At 44.1% G+C, this 21,976-nt stretch overlaps 1 protein-coding gene across 1 annotated transcript in view; it reads right to left on the reverse strand.

Moving 5' to 3' along the window:
- Positions 1-21,976, reverse strand: part of CASC3 (CASC3 exon junction complex subunit) — a 1,214,789-nt gene that overhangs the window by 32,238 nt on the left and 1,160,575 nt on the right. Inside the window, exon 11 of the mRNA XM_044054937.1 lies at positions 18,888-19,010. Coding sequence (XP_043910872.1) covers positions 18,888-19,010 — 123 coding nt within the window. The remainder of the gene's footprint in view (positions 1-18,887; positions 19,011-21,976) is intronic.

Genomic DNA, 21,976 nt, shown 5'->3' on the forward strand with positions numbered 1-21,976 from the left:
TAACTGCTTTGGAGAGAGGTGTGTCTTGAATGGTTACATTATCCGCCATGCAGCCAAATTTAGGGTTCTGAGTTGGCTGTGCAGTATCTGATTGCTTTGTTGGGTTAGTAAATGAGGAATTTGAGGTAATGTCCAGGCTGGGCCTTGAGACCAGCTCTTTAGGATTGGGTACCATTGCTGGCGTGGCCAGTCTGGGGCAATCAGGATCATTTTTGGCTTCTCTTGTCTGACCTTAAGGAGTACCTTGGGGAGGAGAGGCAGTGGAGGAAAGGCATATACTGTAAGGTTTTTCCAGCTGAATGACAGAGCACCCACTTTCCATGCTAGCTTGTGATAAGTCCTTGTACAAAATCTCTGTAGTTGGCAGCTGTGAGGGGAGGCAAATAGATCCATGTCTGGGCATCCCCATTTCCTTGTTATTATGCTGAAGATTTGTGGATCTAGTTTCCACTCATGAGGATCCATGAGGTTTCTGCTTAGTTCATCTGCCTTAGTCTGAGGTATCTTCTGCACAATTGTCTGATTGGGACGTGCAGGTTATGCCTGCAGGTGTACTTGATAAGTCCATGCTGTGTTCCACAAAATCATGGCTTGTCTGCAGAGGGGGTAGGAATGCATGCCTCCCTGCTTGTTTATGTACCACATGATTGTAGTATTGTTCGTCTTTATCACCAGTTGTCCTGGATGAAGTAGATCCTTGAAAGCTGTCAGGGCATTCTGGACAGCCAGCATTTCTTTTAGATTGATATGAAGATGCCTTTGGCTTGAGGGCCATGTGCCCTGAATACATTTTCCTGCCATGTGGGCCCCCCAGGCATAATCTGATGCATCTGTTATTGTCTGCCTGGCAGTGGGTAAAATGAAAGGCTGTCCCTTGTTGTGGTGACAGGCCTGTGTCCACCATCGAAACTCCTGTTGCAGGCAGGGAATGAGGGTAATAAGTTTTTCCAGGCTGTGGCAATGTTGAGTCCAAACACTTTTTAGATACCATTGAAGTTTCCTCATATGCAGTCTTGCATATGGAATTAACAAAATGCAGGATGCCATGAAGCCCAAAGCCTGCAGAATTTTTCTTGAAGATAACTGGGTTTTTGTTGCCAACATTTCGAAGTAAGAAGTCAGTTGGTCTTTGTTTGTCTGTAGTGAGTTAGGGCATCTGGGCAGTTGTATTTAAGCTTGCACCCAGGAATATTATCTCTTGAGAGGGTACTAGTTTTGATTTCTTTTCGTTTACTGTGCACCCTAGGTAAATTAGCAATCTTTTTACAAACGCCAGATGCTTTAGCAGAATGTCCTTGTTATCTGCTTGAATAAGGTAGTCGTACATGTAGGGATATATTTGAATTCCTCTGTCTGCAAAAAGCAATTACTGGTGCCAGGCATTTTGTGAAGACCCTGGGCGCAGTAGATAAGCCAAAGGGCAGTGCAGAGAATTGGTAGTGCATTGAGCCAGCTATGAATCTGAGGTATCTTCTGCACGATTGTCTGACTGGGATGTGCAGGTATGCCTCTTTTAAGTCCAAGGTTACAAGCCAAGCCTTCTTGCCTAGCATGGGCAGAAGCTGCTGCAGAGTCAACATTTTGAACTTTGGAATGTCCAGAAAAGTGTTTAGAATAGACAGGTCCAGTATTGGTCTCCAGGCTTTGTCCTTTCTGGGTACCAAGAAAAGACGCGAGTAAAATGCTTGTCCCTGCTCCTGTAATAGTACTCGCTGAATGGCCCTCATGTGCATGAGGGATGAAACTTGCTTTTGTGCCTCTGCCCATTGATTGTGTGGCAGGTCTGGCATGCCTTTTGTCTTTGGCAGGGTGTGAAAGTGGAACATGTAACCCTGAGACACTATATTCAAGACCCATTTGTCCTGGGTGATCATGTGCCAGTTTTGTGAAAAAAGTGCTAGTTTTATCCCTAAGGGAGCGTCCAAAAGATAAGTGCTTGGTACTGGTAGAGGAAAGTCATTGGGACTATTTCCTATTAGGTTGAGATTTGCCTTCTCCGCTTTTGGAGGTAGAAGCGCCCCATTGTTTAGGCCTGTATGAGCCCTGGGGCTGGGATCTGCCTCTAGGGCGCCTGTATCTGCCTCTTTGTGGCCTATCCGACACTGGAAAGGACCACTTTTTTGTAGGCCAGTTCCTGCTAAATCTGGGAGGCTGTACCTGTAAGAAATCCTTGACTGTTTGCATAGATTTTGCTTCATCCTCCATTTTCTTCAACACCTCTTCTGTCTTAACACCAAAGTATCATGCTGTAATGGAGCATCTAATAATTTTGCTTTAACATGATCAGGCAGATTCTGTTCCTTTAACCAATCATGCCTCCTAATCACAGAACCCGTTACAGCGGCCCTACAAGAGGCCTCCAAAGAATCAAAACTACATTGCAAAGTATGTTTTCCCACCTGTTCAGTTGCATGCAATAAATCCTGCATTTCCTAGTTTTCAGCACATTCAGAATTTGTCAACATTTTCTGTTTTAACAGTGACATTAAGTATTGCTGATATTTAAGCATATGAAACTACAATTTAAAGCCCTTACAGCCGAGGTAGCAGAAGTGTAAACTTTTTTCCCCCATCTGTCCAGTGCTCTAGAATGCCTATCAGAGGGAACAGGGTTTTTTGCAGTGGAAGCCTTGACCCTTTGGGACCCTGAGACATAGTTTCTGGGTCAGCAGCAGGGTTTTTATATAGAAATTTATGAGAGTCTGGAACCCTGTAGTACCAGTCTGGCTTAACGGGTGCAGGGGGTATAGAGTCTGGAGACAGGCCGGACTCTGAAAAAACATCATCTACAATGTCCAGAACAGGAGGAATAGCAAGGGGCCTGTGCTGAGGAAGTAAAAGAAAATCTCTGAGCCTTTTCTTGGATTCTGAATAATCCTGGCTCTCCCAATGAAAGTGCTCCCTCATAGTATGCAGGGTTTCTCCAAAAGCGTAATCCTCAGGAGGAGAAGCTGAAGGAATGGATTCTTCAGCATCAGAATCCTCATAGAGAGGAAGAGCGTATTCCTGATCAGAGGAGGAATCAGAGGAAATGGAAACCTGATCTGAAGATTCATATTCTGTCTCTTGCCTAGGCCTCTTATCAGGAGGGGGATGGGAACCCCTGATCAAAGTAATAAGGTCTTCGGCCATTTTGAGCATCTGTTTTTTAGGCATGGAAGTCTGTCCTGGAGAATGCTGTACTAGTTTCTTTGTCTTTAGAGCTGCTTTAGTCTTTGGCTTTGAAGCTGAAGATGGCTTTACATATAACTGTGCCGGTCTGAAAACACCCTCAGAAGCCGATGCCTGCACAGCGGCTCCGGACCCATCTGAGGGAATAGTTTCCGAGGATCCAATACCTTGAGTTTCCAGAGGCTCAGTCAGCTCCACGTGGGAGTCGGAAGCGGCTTGTGGCTCTGAGGTAGCGGGTGTCAGGGGCTGTGAAAGCGTCTCACCAAGAACTGGCGAACCGACGACTAACTTAGAGGAAGTCTCATCGTCGGTTCTGGACCTCGGATGCCTGTCCTTGTCTTCATCCTTGCGTTTTTTATAGAATCCAGTCGTCGGCTGTTCCGCCGGCATTGTATAATTTAATCTGTGGCCAAAGTAATGAAAGGCAAAATCGTACAGACGCTTAATAGTGCGTTGGTTAAATCTAGCATAAAACCGACAACAAGCAACATCGTGGTCAGGGCCTAGGCAAGGAATACAGTAAGAGTGAAAATCCTTATGAGGTATTTGCTTCCCACAAGAAATACAATTGTTAACTTTTTCCGACATCGGTCTGGAGCAAGAAAAAAGTTTCCCCAACGGGGTACTTCGCTTTAATGAAGACTTTGGATCTGAAATTCGAATTCGAAAATCTCAGGAGTCTGCCGACCGGCACTTGCGAACTGCTTTTGCTTCAGGCACCACGCGGCAAGAAAGACTGAAGAAAATGGCGTCGGCTGCATCTTATATACCCCTGGTGCACTGACATCAGATAAGAGGCGACAGCAACCGACGCCGGACCAGGACTTTGGAATTCAGGCCTACTGCAGGTAGCCTGCCAACAGGATAACCCAAGTGTAATGACTAACAGTGAAACATGAACATCTTGCTGTCCTCATGAAACTTATAGAATCTGTCAGCCGTTTCTGGGGCTGGAGGTTGAGAATCTGGGCTCTTGACACTGAAAGAAAGGCAGGTAGAACAGAAGGAATGGCTGAGGGAAAAGAAGTAATCATCTGCAACAGGTCATATATCTTCTTAAATTCCGATATCCGACTACTCTCCCATTTAAAGTAATCTATCATCCTGGAAACAGTTTCTCCAAAGGACAAATCTTCCTCAGGAGAATCCCCAGTGTTGGAGTCTAATTCAGGTAAGGATAACCCAGGGGAGACTCAATTTGGAAAGTGTACATCAAGGATTCATCAGCCGAAGAAGAGGAGGAATCTTCTTCACCAGTAGCCTGCTGTTTCTCCATTAATCTCCTAGGCGTGACTAAAAGAACAGGAATGGAAGGTACAGCTGAGAATGGGTTTAAAGCCAGTAAATCATTCAAGATTCCCTGTGAGAAGACCTGCCCATCAGGAGAAGGATCCTGGAAAGAGGAAACATGTTTCTGTTTCACCTTCTTTTTATAAGGAAGATCCACCCTAGGTTGTAAAGGGATAGCCACTGTTTAACTAGGCACAGTGTCAGGCATAGGGATTTCCTGACATGCAGGAACTGGAGGAACATCGCTCAGGACATCAGAGATAGTGGGCTGCAATTTCCTCGTCACCCTGAATGGATGTCTGCAGTCTCTGTGGACGTGCTAGCTATGCCCTCCATAATGGCTTCCAAAATGGTGCATACTGCAGGTTGGGAACTAGAGATCGAACGGGCCTCCAGGCCTTCACTGGCCTTGAGGGGAATGTCCAAATCAAGAGGCGCAGCCGAAGATTTAGGCCTGACCATTTTGGCCTTCTTTGGTGGATCACCGGATGGTCCCACTGTGCCCTCCATGCCAAAAGCTAACCTTTTCAGATGCTGGTTCTAAAGGTAAATGTTCAAAGCCCACAATCGACTACTAAGGGTCTTGGGAACGAACGCCTGGCAAATCATGCAAGACTTTTAATCGTGCTTGGGCTCTAGGCAAAACAAACAATGACTGTGGCTGTCTGTGTGTGGAATTTGATGTCCACAACTACACTTGCCTTTCCTAGATGACATCAACCTGAAAAACATGCAGGAGCAAAAAAAAAAAAAAAAAAAAGAGCAAAAAATTTTCCCCAGTGGGGCACTTATCTGAAATTAGCAAGCACTCGGCGATCAGACGAATGGTAGAAGCTGCTGTTCTGACTGGTGGCAGAGAAGTTCTGAGGGATGGTATGTGCCTACGTCACTTTTATGGCCTTTGTTGCTTGCCTTGCTATGTGCAAAGTTGCATGCACCATGCAGTAGCAAAAGTCTTTTGTATACAGGTCAGACATTTGGTACACCTATGCAGGGAATACCACAGGTTAAGAATACTGCAACATAGGAATAGAAGGACACTGTTCTGCTAAATCAATCTGGAAGTGATTAATATGCTTGACAACAACAAGTTTCCCAGGGCAAAGACACCCAAGATGTAGGCATGCTCTTCCATCCTGTCTGACACAGTACAATCTTTGTTTCACGGATGGATGGCAACTGTATCATCTGATAGTTCTCTCCTGCTGGTTGCTGCCACAGTCAAGAAGTCTACCAGTCTGCCAGAAGGCTTGTCTGTGATTACACGGATAAAGTATTTTATCAGACTTTCTGGGGGTAGACTCTCTGGAATCTGACCATACCATTCCCTCCTTGCAGTCTAATCCATAAGACAGTCAATAAAAACCACCACCCAGTAGGTAAAGGGAGCAAAATGATAAGCCTCAAAATCCATCTCATCCTAAGAGAGAGGGGGTCAATGGGCCAAGATCCCCTTTGGTGCATTAATTCAAGGATTTTGCAAAAGGGATAAAGTATTTTATCAGACTTTCTGGGGGTAGACTCTGTGGAATCTGACCATGCCATTTCCTCCTTGCAGTCTAATCCATATGACGGTCGATAAGAACAACCACCCAGTAAGTAAAGGGAGCAAAATGATAAGCCTCAAACACCATCTCATCCTAAGAGAGAGGGGTCAATGGGCCAAGATCCCCTTTGGTGCATTAATTTAAGGATTTTGCAAAAGGTGGCATCTTCTGGAGGAGACGGGATAATGTCTTATCATCCAAATCCATGTCAGAATTTAATGACTATATAGTACAGCCTACTTGTCTCCTATTGCATGCTTTTTTCCTTGATGCATCTGGAGCGGGCTCACCCAAATTATCAGAGGAGTCAGCAAGAGTCTTCAGATGCTATTTGGTTCACAGATGTATACTAGGCTAACAGACACTAGAGCCCTTATAAGCCTAGCCTTGCAACCCAAATGTGGCATGCAAATTTGATTTATATAGGTGGTGATTTACTGACTGCCTCTGTCCATCACAGACATAGGAGCCAGAGCAGGAGTGAATTTCTGATTACCCAACCATTTGTCCAAGTTGTGCTTAAATAGGGATAGGGAGGAACTCTGCTTCACACAGATGGGAAGCCTGTTCCAGAGAATGGGAATTATCTGAGAAACGTATCTGTCCCTCCAACATGTCTTATAATGTTGCAAGCAAAATGTAGGTCTTTTAATCTAGTAGTTTTGATACCGTTTGTTTTGTGGATGTGTCAAATGAAAGGGCTGAACAGCAAGATGCAGCAGTCTCTCCTTGTTCTGTGTGAGTTAAGTGCATTCTGTGTGGAAGCTTCTGGGAATTGACCAATTTCAAAAGAACCAGTACTACCTAGGCCAAAAGGGGATTGCCACAATTATCTGTGGAGAGTCCTCCAGAATTTTAAGAACCCTGGTTATCAGAGGACATACTTATCTATGCAGAGTCCTTCTAAATCTTGAGAATAGCCCTGGTCATCAGATGAAAAACTGGAAAAGCATACAGGAACATTCCAATTCCAGGAAATAAAAAAAAAAAAAAGTCTTCCAGGCCTGCTTGCAAGGGGTCCTGGAGCAGAATTTCTTTAACTGTTTGTTTTGACTTGAAGCAAGCAGATCAGACTCTTCACAGAGAGACCAGATCCTGGAAGGCTCCTAGGTTCAATTTTCATTTGTGAGAGTCTGTCTTAGTCTTGCTTAGCTTGTCTGCTAGAAGGCTTTGCACTGATGGAATTTATATAGCCTGGCGGGCCAGACTAAACTGAGTTGCCAGATCCCAGGCTATTATAGCTAGGCTGCAAAGGGGTTAAGATTTGGCCCCCCTTTACGAATCACATCACTATGGTGTTTTTGGCAGCATGTACAATGGACATTATTTCCTTGACACTTGTGTTTTAACTCCACAGACCCTGCACTTTCGTCCCCTTGGACACAGCTCCCAAGCAAAGTCTGAGGCATCTGTCATTACATGCAAAGTGGGGACTGGCAGGGAGAAGGGAAGACCTGGGTTCAGAGGCAACTGATCTACCAACCAAGTCAACTCCCTCTTTATAAAGTCCAGTTCCAAAATTTCAAATGATAGAGGGTTAAGATGTTAAGTCCAAACTGACCTGGCTAACCACTGAATCTCTCTCATGTGAAGCCTGGCCAAAGGAATCATGAAAATACTTGAAGCCTGGAACTCTAAGATATTCTCTGGTAGACACCAGAGTTTGATTTGAAAATATCAAAAAATGTCTACTTCTCCATGTTGACTCAGAGAAGAAATGTCACCATAAATTTTGTATCTAAAAGACCCTGTAGAAACACTATCTTATAAGAAGAAATGAAAGATTATTTCTCTGTTCACCTGAAATCTCAGGCTGAGAAATAGGTTTCTTATACAAACCAGAGATTCTGGATAAACTGTGAAGCAATCTGTAAACATCAGGCAGTTGTCTAAAGAAAAATGTGAAAGCCCCGCAACCTGCAATATGTTATAACGGGAGGCAGACACTTGGTAAACATTTCAGAGCTACACACAACTCAAATGGCAATGCAGAAAACTGAAAATGTAAACAGTTACACAGAAATGCAAAGCAACAGCTACAATTGTTGCAAATTTTAATGTGATGGCAATTATCTTTTAAATCCAAAGTTACCAGAAAACTGGGAGGATGAACGTGGGTAATTATAATTTGAAACCATGATGTGAATGCTTAAAAAGGAAAGGTTTAAGGACAGGAGTATGGATTTTCTCTTTCTTTGGCACCAGTAACATTCCTGAATTTAATCTTGCCCCTGCTTGGCCTGGGGGAACAGGTTCCAGCATCCTCTGAGAAACCATATACACAGTAGATACTGAGTTTGGTAAAAAGAATGTTGAGAGCATTTCAGTCCATGAGTGATAATTAAAAGGAGGAAGAAACATACTTCTTCCATGTCAGATTCTGATTCCAAGTCTGAGGGACAGAATTTGAATTGGAACTGTTTTTCTCATATTCCCTCTTTATAAGTGAAACGTTCTGATTCTCAACAGAATTCTTCCTCAGATGGTCTGCTCCAGATGAGGAAAAATGCCCAAACTTATGCCTTCTTTTTCTAAGAGGCCACCAAATAACACAGCAGTAAGATGTATGGTCCCTGCCCAAGGAAGAAAATCTTCTGTGCAGTTAAGTGAAGAAGCATCCTCCTGTACCTTTCCTCAAAGCCAACAAATGCGGTTATCACTTCCCTATCAAAGGCAATTGGACATCTCATAGCTCACAGATTAGTACTAGGCTAACTGTCCTTGTGGGTCATTTTAAGCCTAGCCAATTACCCCATGTGAGAATCAAACCCTGCACTTTGTGTCTGCAAAGTAAATACCTTAGCCATTATGCCAACCTCCCAACCCTGCAGAGGATATGTTTGACGCATAGTCCATAATGGCATCTTGAGGAGTAAAGTACAATTTTGTACCTACCATAAATGTAGATGTTCGAGTGTATACACTGCTGCAGTCATTACACTTGGGTTATCCTGCCGTCAGGCGGTTCCCCAGTCGGCCTGAGTTCCAAAGTCTTGGTCCGGCGTCAGGTTGCTGTCGCCTCCTCCCTGACGTCAGTGCGACAGGGGTATATAAGATGCAGCAGATGCCATTTTCTTCAGTTTTTCTCACCCCAGATGTCAGGTGCCTCTAAATAGGTAGGCAATTCCAATTGCTAATAAAACATACATAAGAAAAGCAAAAAACAACTTACAGCTACCAGCAAATACTCCCCATAAGTAGTAAGGGTAGAAGACATAGGTACGTACCAGCCAGTAAGAGGGGAAGGAGGGAGGGTAACCTGGACTGCAGCAGTGTATACACTCGAACATCTACATTTATGGTAGGTACAAAACTGTACTATGTTCATCGTGTTACACTGCTGCAGTTATTACACTTGGGTAGAATCCCAAAGCTGAGGAAGGGTGGCTGGTTCTATAAAGCATTAGGGGTGGCTATAAGGCCCTGCAGCACTGCAGTGGCGAAGCCAGCTCTGGATTTAGAGTAGAGGCAGATGGTAATGCTTGGTGAAGGTATGCACAGAACTCCAAGTTGCTGCTTCCAAAATATCCTTAGTAGGTACTCCCCTGAGGTAGGCAGTTGAAGTGGCTGTTGCCCTGGTGGAGTGAGATCTAATGCTGCTAGATACAGGTTTTCCATGGTATGTGTAGCAGAAGCGTATACAATGTCCTATCCATTTTGAAAGACTGTTTTGAAATGGCTTTTCCCTGTGCTCCTGCACCATATGCTGCCAATAATTGCTCAGATTTTCTGAAAGCTTTGGTTTTGTCCAAGTAGAAGCGTAACTGCCTGTGAATGTCCAAAGAGTGCAGTAGTCTCTCCCCTTTATTCTGTGGTTTAGGATAAAAAGTTGGCAGGTGAATAGTTTGGTTTAGAGCCACACTGGATACCACCTTTGGCATAAAAGTAGGGTTAGTTCTTAAAGACACCTTGTCCTGGTGGAAAATGAGGAAAGGTTCCACTGCCATTAGTGCCTGTAATTCTGAAACTCTTCATGCTGATGTTATTGCTAGGAGCAGAGCAGTTTTCCAAGAGGTATATTTTAATTCAGCTGTGTTGGCTGGCTCAAAAGGAGGTAAAGTTAGCTTCTCCAAAACAAAGTTGAGGTTCCAAGTTGGAGTAGGTGCTCTACGGGACAGTCTTATGTTTTTAGCCCCTCTGAGGTACTGTTTTAACAGAAGATTAGAGAAAATTGGTGAATCCATGTTGTAATGAGCAGAGATGGCAGAGGCGTGGATTTTGATGGATGAGAAGGAGAGTCCTTTGTCCAGCATCTCAGTTAAGTATGGGAGTATCTGAGAAATGTTTGGGACAAGAGGGTCAAGGCTGTGAGCTTGGTTCCAGGCACAGAATCTCTTCCATTTATCCAAATAGACTTTCCTGGTACTAGGCCTTCTGGCCTCCAGAATGACATCCATAACAGCTTTGAAGAGAGGCATTGCTTGCTTGACTAAGGAATCTTCCATGCAGCTAGGTTTAATGTCTTTAGCTGGCTGTATAGTATTTGTTTGTTGTGCTGAGTCAGCAGATGTGGGATTTGAGGCAAAATCCAGGGTGGTTCTTGTGCTAAGCTCCTTAAGATTGGGTACCAGTGCTGGCGTGGCCAGTCTGGTGCAATCAGGATCATCTTTGGCCCTTCCTGCCTGGCTTTTATGAGTACCTTTGGCAGGAGATGTAGTGGTGGGAAAGCGTATACTTGTAGGTTCTCCCAGCTGAATGAGAGGGCATCCACTTTCCATGCTTGTGGATGGTAACTCCTTGTGCAGAATTTCTGTAGCTGGCAGTTTATTGGGGATGCAAACAGATCTATGCCCAGGCTCCACCATTTCTATTATCATTCTGAATATTTGTGGATTCAACTCCCATTCGTGGGGATCCATGATGTTTCTGCTCAAGTCGTCTGCCAGTGTGTTTTTCTCTCCTGGCAGGAATTGTGCTTGCAGATGAACTTGAAGGTTTATAGCTGTGTTCCACAAGGTCATAGCTTGTCTGCATAGGGGGTAAGAGTAAGTGCCCCCTTGCTTGTTTATGTACCACATAACTGTGGTGGTGTCTGTCTTTAGTAGTAGTTGTCCTGGATGCAGCAGGTCCTTGAAAGCTATAAGCGCATTTTGTACAGCTAGCATCTCTTTTTGATTGATGTGAAGATGCCTTTGTTCTGCGGGCCATGTGACCTGAATACATTTGCCCGCCATGTGTGCTCCCCAGGCGTAATCCGATGCATCTGTTGTCAGTGTTTGCCTAGCTGTGGGTTGTGTAAAAGTCTGTCCCTTGCTGAGGTGACAAGCTTGAGCCCACCATTGAAACTCCTGTTGAAGGCAAGGGATTAGTGGTATAACTGTTTCCAAACTTTGACAGTGCTGAGACCATACATTCTTTAGGTACCATTGTAGTTTCCTCATATGCAGTTTGGCATATGGAATTAGTAGTATGCAGGATGCCATGTAACCCAAGGCCTGCAGAATTTCTATTGCAGGGAGTTGGGTCTTTGTTGCCATCAATTGAAAGTATTGAGTCAGTTGTCCTTGTTTGTCTGACGTGAGATAAGCCATCTGGGCTGTTGTGTTCAAGCTGGCACCCAGGAATACAATCTCTTGTGTGGGCACTAGTTTTGATTTCTTTTCGTTTACTGTGTACCCCAAGCAACAACTTTTTTACGAACGCCAGATGCTTTAGAAGAATGTCCTTGCTCTCTGCTTGAATCAGGCAGTCGTCCAGGTACAGATAAATTTGAATTCCTTTCTGTCTGCAAAATGCAATTACTGGTGCCAGGCACTTTGTGAAGACCCTGGGCGCAGTAGATAAGCCAAAGGGCAGTGCAGAGAATTGGTAGTGCATTGAACCAGCTATGAATCTGAGGTATCTTCTGCAGTTTTGTCTGATTGGTCATCAAAGAGGCATACCTGCATGTCCCTAAGTCACAAGCCAAGCTTTCTTGCCCATCATGGGAAGAAGCTGCTGTAATGTCAACATTTTGAATTTCGGAACATCCAGGTAAGTGTTTAGAGATGAAAGATCCAGAATGGGCCTCCAGGCTTTGTCCTTTCTGGGTACCAGAAAGAGTCTTGAGTAAAATCCTTGTCCTTGCTCCTGTGATGGTACCTTTTGTATAGCTCTCATATCCATGAGTGCTGTAATTTGTTTTTGAGCCTCTGCCCATTGATTTGGTGGCAGATTTGGCATTCCTTTTAACCTTGGCAGAGTGTGAAAGTGGAACCTGTAACCTTGAAATACAATGTTGAGAACCCATTTGTCTTTGGTGATCATTTGCCAATTGTGGTAGAAGAGTGCCAGTTTTCCTCCCAAGGGGGCTGCCAAGGAGGATTTGTTTGGCAGCTGTAGTGGGAAATCATTGGAGGTGCTTTTTATATGGTTGGGGCCTGTCTCCCCCTTCTTTCTGGCCTGATGCAACCCATTGTCGAGGCCTGTAAGGACCTTGTGTTTGACCTCTACCTCTTGGACGTCTGTATCTTCCCCTTTGAGGTCTGTCTGTAATTGGAAAGGACCAATTCTTAGTTGGCCAGTTTCTGCTAAATCTAGGAGGCTGAACCTGTAAGAAATCCTTCACCGTTTGCATAGATTTTGCCTTATCCTCCATTTTCTTTAATATCTCTTCTGCCTTAACTCCAAATAACACATCCTGCTGCAAAGGTGCATCCAATAATTTTGCTTTAACATGATCTGGTAACATATGTTCTTTTAACCAAGCATGTCTTCTAATGACAGAGCCTGTAACTGCTGCTCTGCAGGAGGCCTCTAGAGAATCAAAACCACATTGCAAAGTATGCTTTCCCACTTGTTCAGCTGCATGCAATAAATCCTGCATTTCTTTAAAATTAGGAGGATCTGATTCTGGAAGCATTTTTTGTTTTAACTGAGACAGTAAAAATTGCTGATATTTTAGCATGTGAAACTGGCAATTTAACGCTCTCATTGCTAAAGGTGCAGGCGTATATACTTTCTTTCCCCATCTGTCTAATGCTCTGGAATCTCTGTCAGAGGGAACTGGATTCTTTGCTGACAAGGCCTTAACTCCTTTGGGTCCCTGAGAAATAGTTTCAGGGTCAGCTACTGGGATTTTATACAGAAATTTATGTGAGTCAGGGACTCTGTAGTATAGGTCAGGTTTAACAGGGGCTGGAGGTAAGGAATCAGGATTTAAACTGGATTCACTATACACATCCACAATATCTAACACTGGCGGAATAGCAAGGGGTCTGTGTTGGGGTAATAAAAGGAAGTCTCTGAGCCTTTTCTTGGATTCTGAGTAATCCTGGCCTTCCCAGTGGAAATGCTCCCTCATGGTATGTAGGGTTTCCCCAAAGGAGTAGTCCTCAGGCGGTGAGGCTGATGGAATTGATTCCTCAGCATAAGAATCCTCATAAGGGGGTAAGGAGTATCCTAGGTCTGAGGATGAATCAGAAGAGATGGACACCTGGTCGGATGAGTCATCTGCATCCTGTCTAGGCCTTTTATCAGGAGGGGGATGGGACCCCCTGATCAGAGTGATTAGGTCTTCGGCCATTTTGAGCATTTGTTTCTTAGGCATGGAGGCCTGTCCTGAAGAATGCTGTACTTGTTTCTTTGACTTTAAAGGAGGCTTAGACTTAGCTGAGGGTTTAATGCTTAAATGAGTAGGTCTGAAGACACCCTCTGTAGCTGTGGGTTGCTCAGCTACTCCGGATCCCTCTGAAAGGTTAGTCTCGGTAGGCTGAAGAACTTGTGCATCCGAAGGCCCAGCCATCTCCACTTGGGAGTCAGAGGCGGCTTGTGGTTCTACAGAAGCGGTCGTCAGGGGCTGCGAAGGCGCCTCGCTGAAAACTGGAGAACCGGCGACTGGCCTAGAAGAGGCTTCGTTGTCAGTTTTGGGCTCGGATGCCTATCCTTGTCTTTGCACTTTTTGTGTATTCCAGTCGTTGGACGTTCCGACGGCATGGTATAATTGAATTTTCTACCAAAATAATGTCGGGCAAAATCAAACCGACGTTTAATAGTGCGCTTGTTAAACCTAGCACAAAACCGACAGCCAGTGATGTTGTGGTCAGTGCCTAGGCATGGGATACAATAGGAATGGAAATCCTTATGAGGTATTTGCTTCCCACAAGAAATACAGTTATTAACTTTTACTGACATCGGTCTGAGGCAAGAAAAAGTTTCCCCAACGGGGTACTTAGCTTTGTAGAAGATTTCGGTTCTGGATTCGGAATGAAAATCTCAGGAGACGGCCGACCGGCACTTGCGAACTGCTTTTGCTTTGGGCACGGCACAGCAAGAAAGACTGGAGAAAATAGTGTCGGCTGTATCTTATATACCCTTGTCGCACTGACATCAGGGAGGAGGCGACAGCAACCGACGCCGGACCAAGACTTTGGAACTCAGGCCGACTGGGGAACCGCCTGACGGCAGGATAACCCAAGTGTAATGACTGCAGCAGTGTAACACGATGAACATCACCAATGGGAGCAGGTGAAAAAGACAACTGGTATGAACTGATGCCCATAGCAGAGTCACCCTGATGATGAGTCAAGATAAAAGCTGGCTTGAAGACTGAAGGTTCCCAAAGAAGTTTCTTCTTTTTGCGGCTTGGGGAAGGAAGAGCAGACTTAGCAGGACCTGAATCCATGCCTTAGCTGTAAAACTGAGTTCTCTCAGGCAAACAACCAAGAAAGGAAAACTTGGTAAAGTCTCCTTGAGAAAAAAAAGAAGCTTCTGAGGGAAATATTTTTAGTCACAAGCACCAAACACACTAGCCTTAATCCAACACAGCACAATACTGCATAAGCATAGACTTTTCCTCAAAAAATTCTCTTGACTCACAAAAACTTAAGGAATCTCCACAGTGACTCTGGATAAGCTTACATCCAAGAAAGAAGTCTGATAATTGGTCAACGGACCTGCCAAGGGTCAGTTAAACGTTATGACAGAAATAGAAACTTACAGAATTTTTTGTCAAGACCAACCTGTTCATTAATGTATTATCTACATACAAAGCTCCTGAAGTAAAATATTACAATAGTTTACAAGGCAAACTAATTTAACTCAGAATTTTCTTCAGAACAATTTCAACTTTAATAGAAACAAAAACACATCACTAAGTAAAAGGGCAGAAATGTCATAAAATAAATCATACAAAATAAAATTGCCACTTTTTTAAGTGGAAGGTAATCCCCAATGGAAAACTTGTATGCCCAGCTAAGGAGAAGCTCTGGCCAACTGCAGATCTTCCGAAGTCTGCTAATGAGAACACACTTCAGAAGCAAGAATGTTCTGAGGTATTTCAAGCCCTAGCCACTGGTTTTATTCATAGTCTCATGAGTATCAGTTGCTTGGGCAGTTAGAAAGCACCCTAAAGCTTTGGAATCCTGCTGCCTGGGTCTGATCCTTGGTAAGATGTCCCATATAGCTTAATGCTTCTGCAGCACCTTATTTTGAACAGCAGGAGGGTGAATTAGGTGTACAACTGACTCCATTATCTTTTCTGTTTCCCAGCTTCTGAATACATTTTAGGATGCGTTTCAACCAGCAAATCTTTATCCTAAGGGGGCATTAAGGACTGCACCTTCATATCTTCAGACAGACATGGAATCCTCAACTAAGAATGTCTCCTGATTACCAACCCCCAAGCAGCATCCTAGATGCTATGCTGCATGTATAGCATCACTCCCACATTTTACAGTAGGTTTTCCCAGCTGTAGGCTAGTTTGGGCCTGACTGACTACAGGTTGTCTCCACACTTTCTCTTGTATTCACCCACAACCACCCTGAAGTTGCCTGACAACAAGCTGCTGATACTTCAGAATGTGGGTTTGACAGTTTGGGCCCTGATAACCAGGGCTGTTGAAATGTTTTTTTTGTTTCCAAATTAAGCAGTTTGCTTTTCCTGTCACTGAGAAGAGTTTTACACTCTCCAGCAAGTCTTTCTGCCTTAGCTGTTTCAAGGGGCATTAAACACAGATGTGTAATATGATTCTTACACAAAAACTTATGAGAAGCCTGCACTCTGTGAAAATGTTAAAAGTTTCTTAGGGGCAAGGGGCAGGATTTTTAGATCTAAGAATGCTGTTTCAAAAGCTTCCTGGACTGTAAGATAAGTCACTGCTTTGGTGACTGGCCCAATATCCAAGAAGGTCCAAGTATTCCTTCTGACATGCAGAGGTCTTTGAAACTGCAAACTGAAGTGTTTGCCTCATAGCTGACAAGGTGCCCCCAAATAACATGTCCTTTGATGGAGAGTCAGAGGTCAAAGCACCCTTATCATCTGTATCATAGGCCAGAGTGGCAGAAAGATGTGACATGTAGCCCAGTTCCTCTTCCTGGAATCAGTCATCCAAGTCACTCACTGGGGAGCTCTCACTCTTCCTTTGGGAAGACAGACTCTGCATACAAAAGACTGCTCAGAATCTGGCTACATGCTATATAATAAATAGAACAAATGTTGAGCCAACTTAGCCCAGACCTGGAAGGCAGTCTTGCTGGAGCAAGAATGACCTGCCAAGAAGCTGCTCCTTAAGTTTGGCAGGTCCCTTCACCCCAAGTGCTGGGCTCTTATTTGTATAGTTAGCCACTACAGATCAGTGAAACCAAGGAGGGGCGTGTGTGTCCCTGAGTTCTGACTTCTGTGCACAGATATCCCCTTTTATGGTTACTGTAGGATGTTTGCCCACCTCTTCCTTAATGAATAAATGATGTTCCACAGTAAGCATCTAGGGAATAGTGTCAAATGAGGGCTGAACCTAATCATCTGTATGGTGTTGGTATTCTAGGGTCAAAAGACAACAGTAGCCTCCAAAACAGGCACTGACAAGAGCCTCAGTGGTGACAGGCATCAGGATTGGGGGGGCTACTCAAGTGCCTATGCTAACTGAACCCACTCAGATACAGGGTACTCCAATGAGCTAGCTAATTCACGGTTTTCCCTTTCCTTCTCCTTGAAGATGTGGTTCTTATCATGCATCCTGCTTTTGGTTTGGAAATCTGTGCCACCTTGCTGCTGATCTGCAGACATGGTTGGCTGGGCTGACAGGGCCATGAGTTTCTTTTTGGTCTGGTATGCCTAGAAGACTTCTTCTCTTCTCTCTAAAGACTTAGGATGAAAACTTTGGCAAGTACTGCATTTTAGCCACATCACGCTCTGGGACTAAATAATATATGCATTGGATATGGAAATCTTTAGGTGGGATCTCATACTTGCAGCCAAGCCTGGTTGCTTTTTTTTTTGAGGCAAACATGCCCCACACCCTCCATGCATGGAATCTTACTAGATATCTGCATGAAATAATACAAGCTAACAAACTCTTAAGCATAAAAAAAACAGAAGAAACTGGTTTCCAACAGAGCACTGCTCTGCTCAGTGCTCTTGTATTCTTTGATCCAGACCAATGCCAGAGTGATAATATTCTCTTGTAGGGAACATGTAACATGGCAGCAAAGAACTAAAGATGACATGGGCAGACGTCAACTACATACCAGTTATATGGATTATGTCCAAGGCAAGGCAAAGTCAGCCTGGCCATTGGGGAAGAGTATTGAACTCAAAGTCAGGCTGAACATTAAACTCAGAAGCAGCATCAGAGTGATGCCCCCCCACCAATTACAACTACAACAGTGATCCACAAAGAACAGACTAGTTTGCTTATTCTGTAATGTGGCTTAGTTATAGGTACAAAGATACTAAATATAACAATCATATAATACACTTCAATTAATACAAATTTATTTATATCATACGTCTATTTTGAGAGTGTTGATGAAGAAGTGCAGAGAATGTCAGAAGGAGTTGCAGCATTGTGTCTTTGTGGATTTAGAGAAAGCATATGACAGGGTGCCTAGAGAGGAGTTGTGGCATTGTATGAGGAAGTCGGGAGTGTCAGAGAAGTATGTAAGAGTGGTACAGGATATGTACGAGGGTAGTGTGACAGCAGTGAGGTCTGTGGTGGGAGTGACGGATGCGTTTAAGGTGGAGGTGGGATTACATCAAGGTTCAGCTCTGAGCCCTTTCTTATTTATAATGGTGATGGACAGGTTGACAGACGAGATCAGATAGGAGTCCCCGTGGACTATGATGTTTGCAGATGACATTGTGATCTGTAGTGAGAAAAGGGAACAGGTGGAGGAGACCCTGGAGAGGTGGAGACATGCTCTAGAGAGAAGAGGAATGAAGGTCAGCAGGACTAAGTCAGAATATATGTATGTGAATGAGAGGGAGGATAGAGGAATGGTGAGGATGCAGGGAGTAGAGGTGGCGAAGGTGGATGAGTTTAAATATTTGGGATCAACAGTTCAGAGTAATGGTGAGTGTGGAAGAGAGGTGAAGAAGAGAGTACAGGCAGGATGGAGTGGGTGGAGAAGAGTGTCAGGAGTGATTTGTGACAGATGAGTACCAGTAAGAGTGAAAGGGAAGGTCTACAAGAGGGTAGTGAGACCAGCTATGTTATATGGGTTGGAGACAGTGGCATTGACAAAAAGGCAGGTGTCAGAGCTTGACGTTGCAGAGTTGAAGATGTTAAGATTTGCACTGGGTGTGACGAGGATGGACAGGATTAGGAATAAGTATATTAGAGGGTCAGCCCAGGTTGGAAGGTTTGGAGACAAAGCCAGAGAGGCAAGATTATGTTGGTTTGGACATGTGCTGAGGAGGGATGCAGAGTATATTGGGAAAAAGATGCCAAGGATGAAGCTGCCAGGAAACAGGAAAAGAGGAAGGCCTAAGGTAAGGTTTATGGATGTGGTGAGAGAGGACATGCAGGTGGTTGGTGTGACAGAGCAAGATGCAGAGGACAGGAAGAAATGGAAACAGTTGATCTGCTGTGACGACCCCTGACGGGAGCAGCCGAAATAAGAAGATATGTCTATTCTAAACATGTTAGTATTGCACATCCTTGTAAACAGAAATTTTATTACCTCAGGAGGTGGTGGTTTCACTGTGACTGGCTGTGATGTTCTCCGTGGAGGGGATGGTTTTGGTTGCGTCTGTTGTTGCATAGTATCAAAGTAAGTCACCCCACCAAAGACTTGTGGTTGCGGCTAAAAAATAAATAAAAAGAAGCACATGCAATCAATGTTTACGTATAAACAAAATTCAAAGCCTAAACAAAGACTGAAAAAGTGTAGTTGTATAAAATCTTACTATAACAGTAGATGTCCTTCCATATCACTGTTGCAGTATTCCTTACATAAGGGAGCTTCTGCCAAGGATAGCTCAGTGTCTGGCCAGTATACCAAAGCCTTTAGTACTTACAGGCAACATACATCTTATTTATTCTCCCTGTGTAAGGCATAGGGCATAACAGTGACATACACAAACACACTTCAGAAATGAAAGCATATATGTACATGTACACGTGTTTATTAAGCCATGGCTGAAAAGGGTCCGTGAATTAGTCCGCAATTCAAGAAAGCAAACAAGCAAAATAAAAGGTTCTCAAAACAGGTGACAAGAAAGGATAAGAAAAAACTAGCTTTCAGGAAAAACAGCTATTTTAAATTAAAATTGATAACAAAAAATAGGGCAGTGAATGAAGTTTGGACAGCAAGAGGCCAAAATATGTAATTTCTTACTGTACCAGTTCAGCTATGAAACAGGACACTCTCTGATCAGCCCCTATAGTGGAACACTATAAAATCATAATTTTTCCTTTATTTCTATAAGCTCCCTTGCACAGACTAAATACATTTCTTTTGCTTTCTGCACCTGCCAGTTTTCCCTTTGCCACTAGTGAGCACCCATATGTAAATCAAGAACAAAAAAGAAGATCTGCCACCAAACAGTGCTAAAAAGTACAATACAAACATATAAAGTAAAATATGACTTGTGGTGGAAGTCCAATGGCAGACAGTTATAAAGACTGCCCTTCATGGTGGTGGTGGGGTGAGACAGCATTCCTAACTTATCAAAGAGATCTGTCTCCGCAGATCAACTAACAAAATGAGGGCATATCTGTCTACCTAACATTAAGGACTCTCCTACAATAAGGCCTATGTCTGGGTTGAATCCCAAACAGTAAAACCACTGGACGTGCAGAAGCCAATGAACAGCCCCCAGTAGTACCAGCTAGAAGACCATGCAATGGGTACCACCACTGGAGCACTGGGGAACACCTAACCAAAAGATCCAACTCCACAGCCACACAATGGAAGTTTGCATAAGAAGGGAGTACTGTCAACTCACAGAACCATAGAGAGCAAGGCTGCAAATAACCAAGTTAAAGAAAGCACTGGAAGCAGCTGCAACTAAAAAGGAGTGAAATGGACTGGACCAAATCCAGGACACAAACTGCAATACCCAGTAGTACAGAGAACTTTACTACCCTTTCCCCAAGGATGGAGGCAAGTCAAACCTACCCACCCCACTCACTGGATGCCAGGAGACTAACTACCAGTTTGACCAGCTCAGGCCCGGATATTTCTGTGGGAACACCCCAAACAGTAGAATGCAGGCCTCTTCATTCTTCCCAGTGCCCATACACTGCACAGAACCAGGAGGAAAAGGGGATCTCTCCAAAGAGACACTGTCCATTCGGGAGAAAAGCAAGAACATGAACTCAGAGAAAAGTGAACCTCCTTAAAACCACGAGAATTAGAAGACAAGAGATGATACCATCAAGAAGGGAATTACCTGCAGATTGACTTTCTCCACTCAAAACGCCCACAGCAGACAAGCAAGCCTATTAGACAATGAGCTGAGAACATCAAAGATGAAGGATCTAACAGAGATAGACAGCAGTCTTCAATCATCCTTGGGAGAGGGGTTGTTGAAGAGCCAGATCTGGGCCCTAAACCTACCTCTCTGCCGAGGAGGAGGGGGCATGCTTAAGTCACTGCAGTGGAATCAAAGTCCAACAGCAAGTGACCAGAGCTTCCCTGACACAAAGGCACCGTGGAAGTAACTAGAACTATTCCCTCAACCAACATACCAACACCACCCACTAACACCCAACTGGGAGGCTTCACAGTAACTTATTCAGCCAATAGGACTCTGTAGCAAAAAACAGCCTCAACTAGGCACCTTAACAGAAAGATGAAAGTCATCCTACAAGTGGAAGTGGGCATCCTTTCACTGGCACAGGAAAGGTCTGCAAAACACCCAAGGGCAAGCAATCTATGTCCATCTTCTGCAATCAAGGAGGTATGAAAATAACAACCATGTATCTAAGCAAACGCCTTGGCATGGACTAGGTTAGAGAATGGGAACACCCAAAAAGGATGACAACTGACACTTCTACTTCTGACAGGCTGCCTCATCAGAAAGAATGTGTGATCACTGAAAAGCACCCTTCAGAGAGCACCATCACCAGAAACTCATATCTGGTGTGGCCCAGTGGTGGACCCCTCCATCCTATACAAAAGGGACCAAAAGGGCATACCAAAAAAACTCATTCCAGTTAGAATGATCAGTAGGCAGGAACTCCACCTGGATACAGTTTTTGGAGGGATGCGTCCTCAAAAGGAAGGAGGCAGTCACCACCTACTAAACAAGGAAGGAAACAGTGAAATGGACCCAAAAATGGGAAATAATAACTAAATTATCAACCAGCTCAGGGGAGTCAGAGATTCCCATATGTCAGCATATTAAGGAGGACCCAAATGGAGTCGGAGAGATTCCCATGTGCCAGTAAATTAATGAGGACCCAAATGAACTTTCCACTTTCTCTGGCACACAGACAGAATGGTCCCAGCTGGCAGAAATTCTCCAAACCTGGGCATCAGCACTGCATCTAACTCCAATGGCTCATTTCACAGAGAAGCAATCCCTAAACTCTGCTATGGATCTCAACCATTTATGCAGGCAGGACACTTCTTCACAAGCAGATTATGCCCAAATGAAGTAAGGATTGTCCTCATACACATGCTAAGTAGGCAGACAATGTCAGGCATTGCTGAAGAAATGATAAACTACCTGCACAGAGAGAATGGTCTCTATGTGGGAATCAAAACAGAAAATAACAGCCATGACAAAAAAAAAAAGCAAAAGATTTAATCACCTCTTCAAG

Source organism: Protopterus annectens, chromosome 13.part0 (assembly GCF_019279795.1).
Source record: "Protopterus annectens isolate FY-2018-M chromosome 13.part0, PAN1.0, whole genome shotgun sequence".
In the NCBI taxonomy this organism is placed as follows: domain Eukaryota; kingdom Metazoa; phylum Chordata; order Ceratodontiformes; family Protopteridae; genus Protopterus; species Protopterus annectens.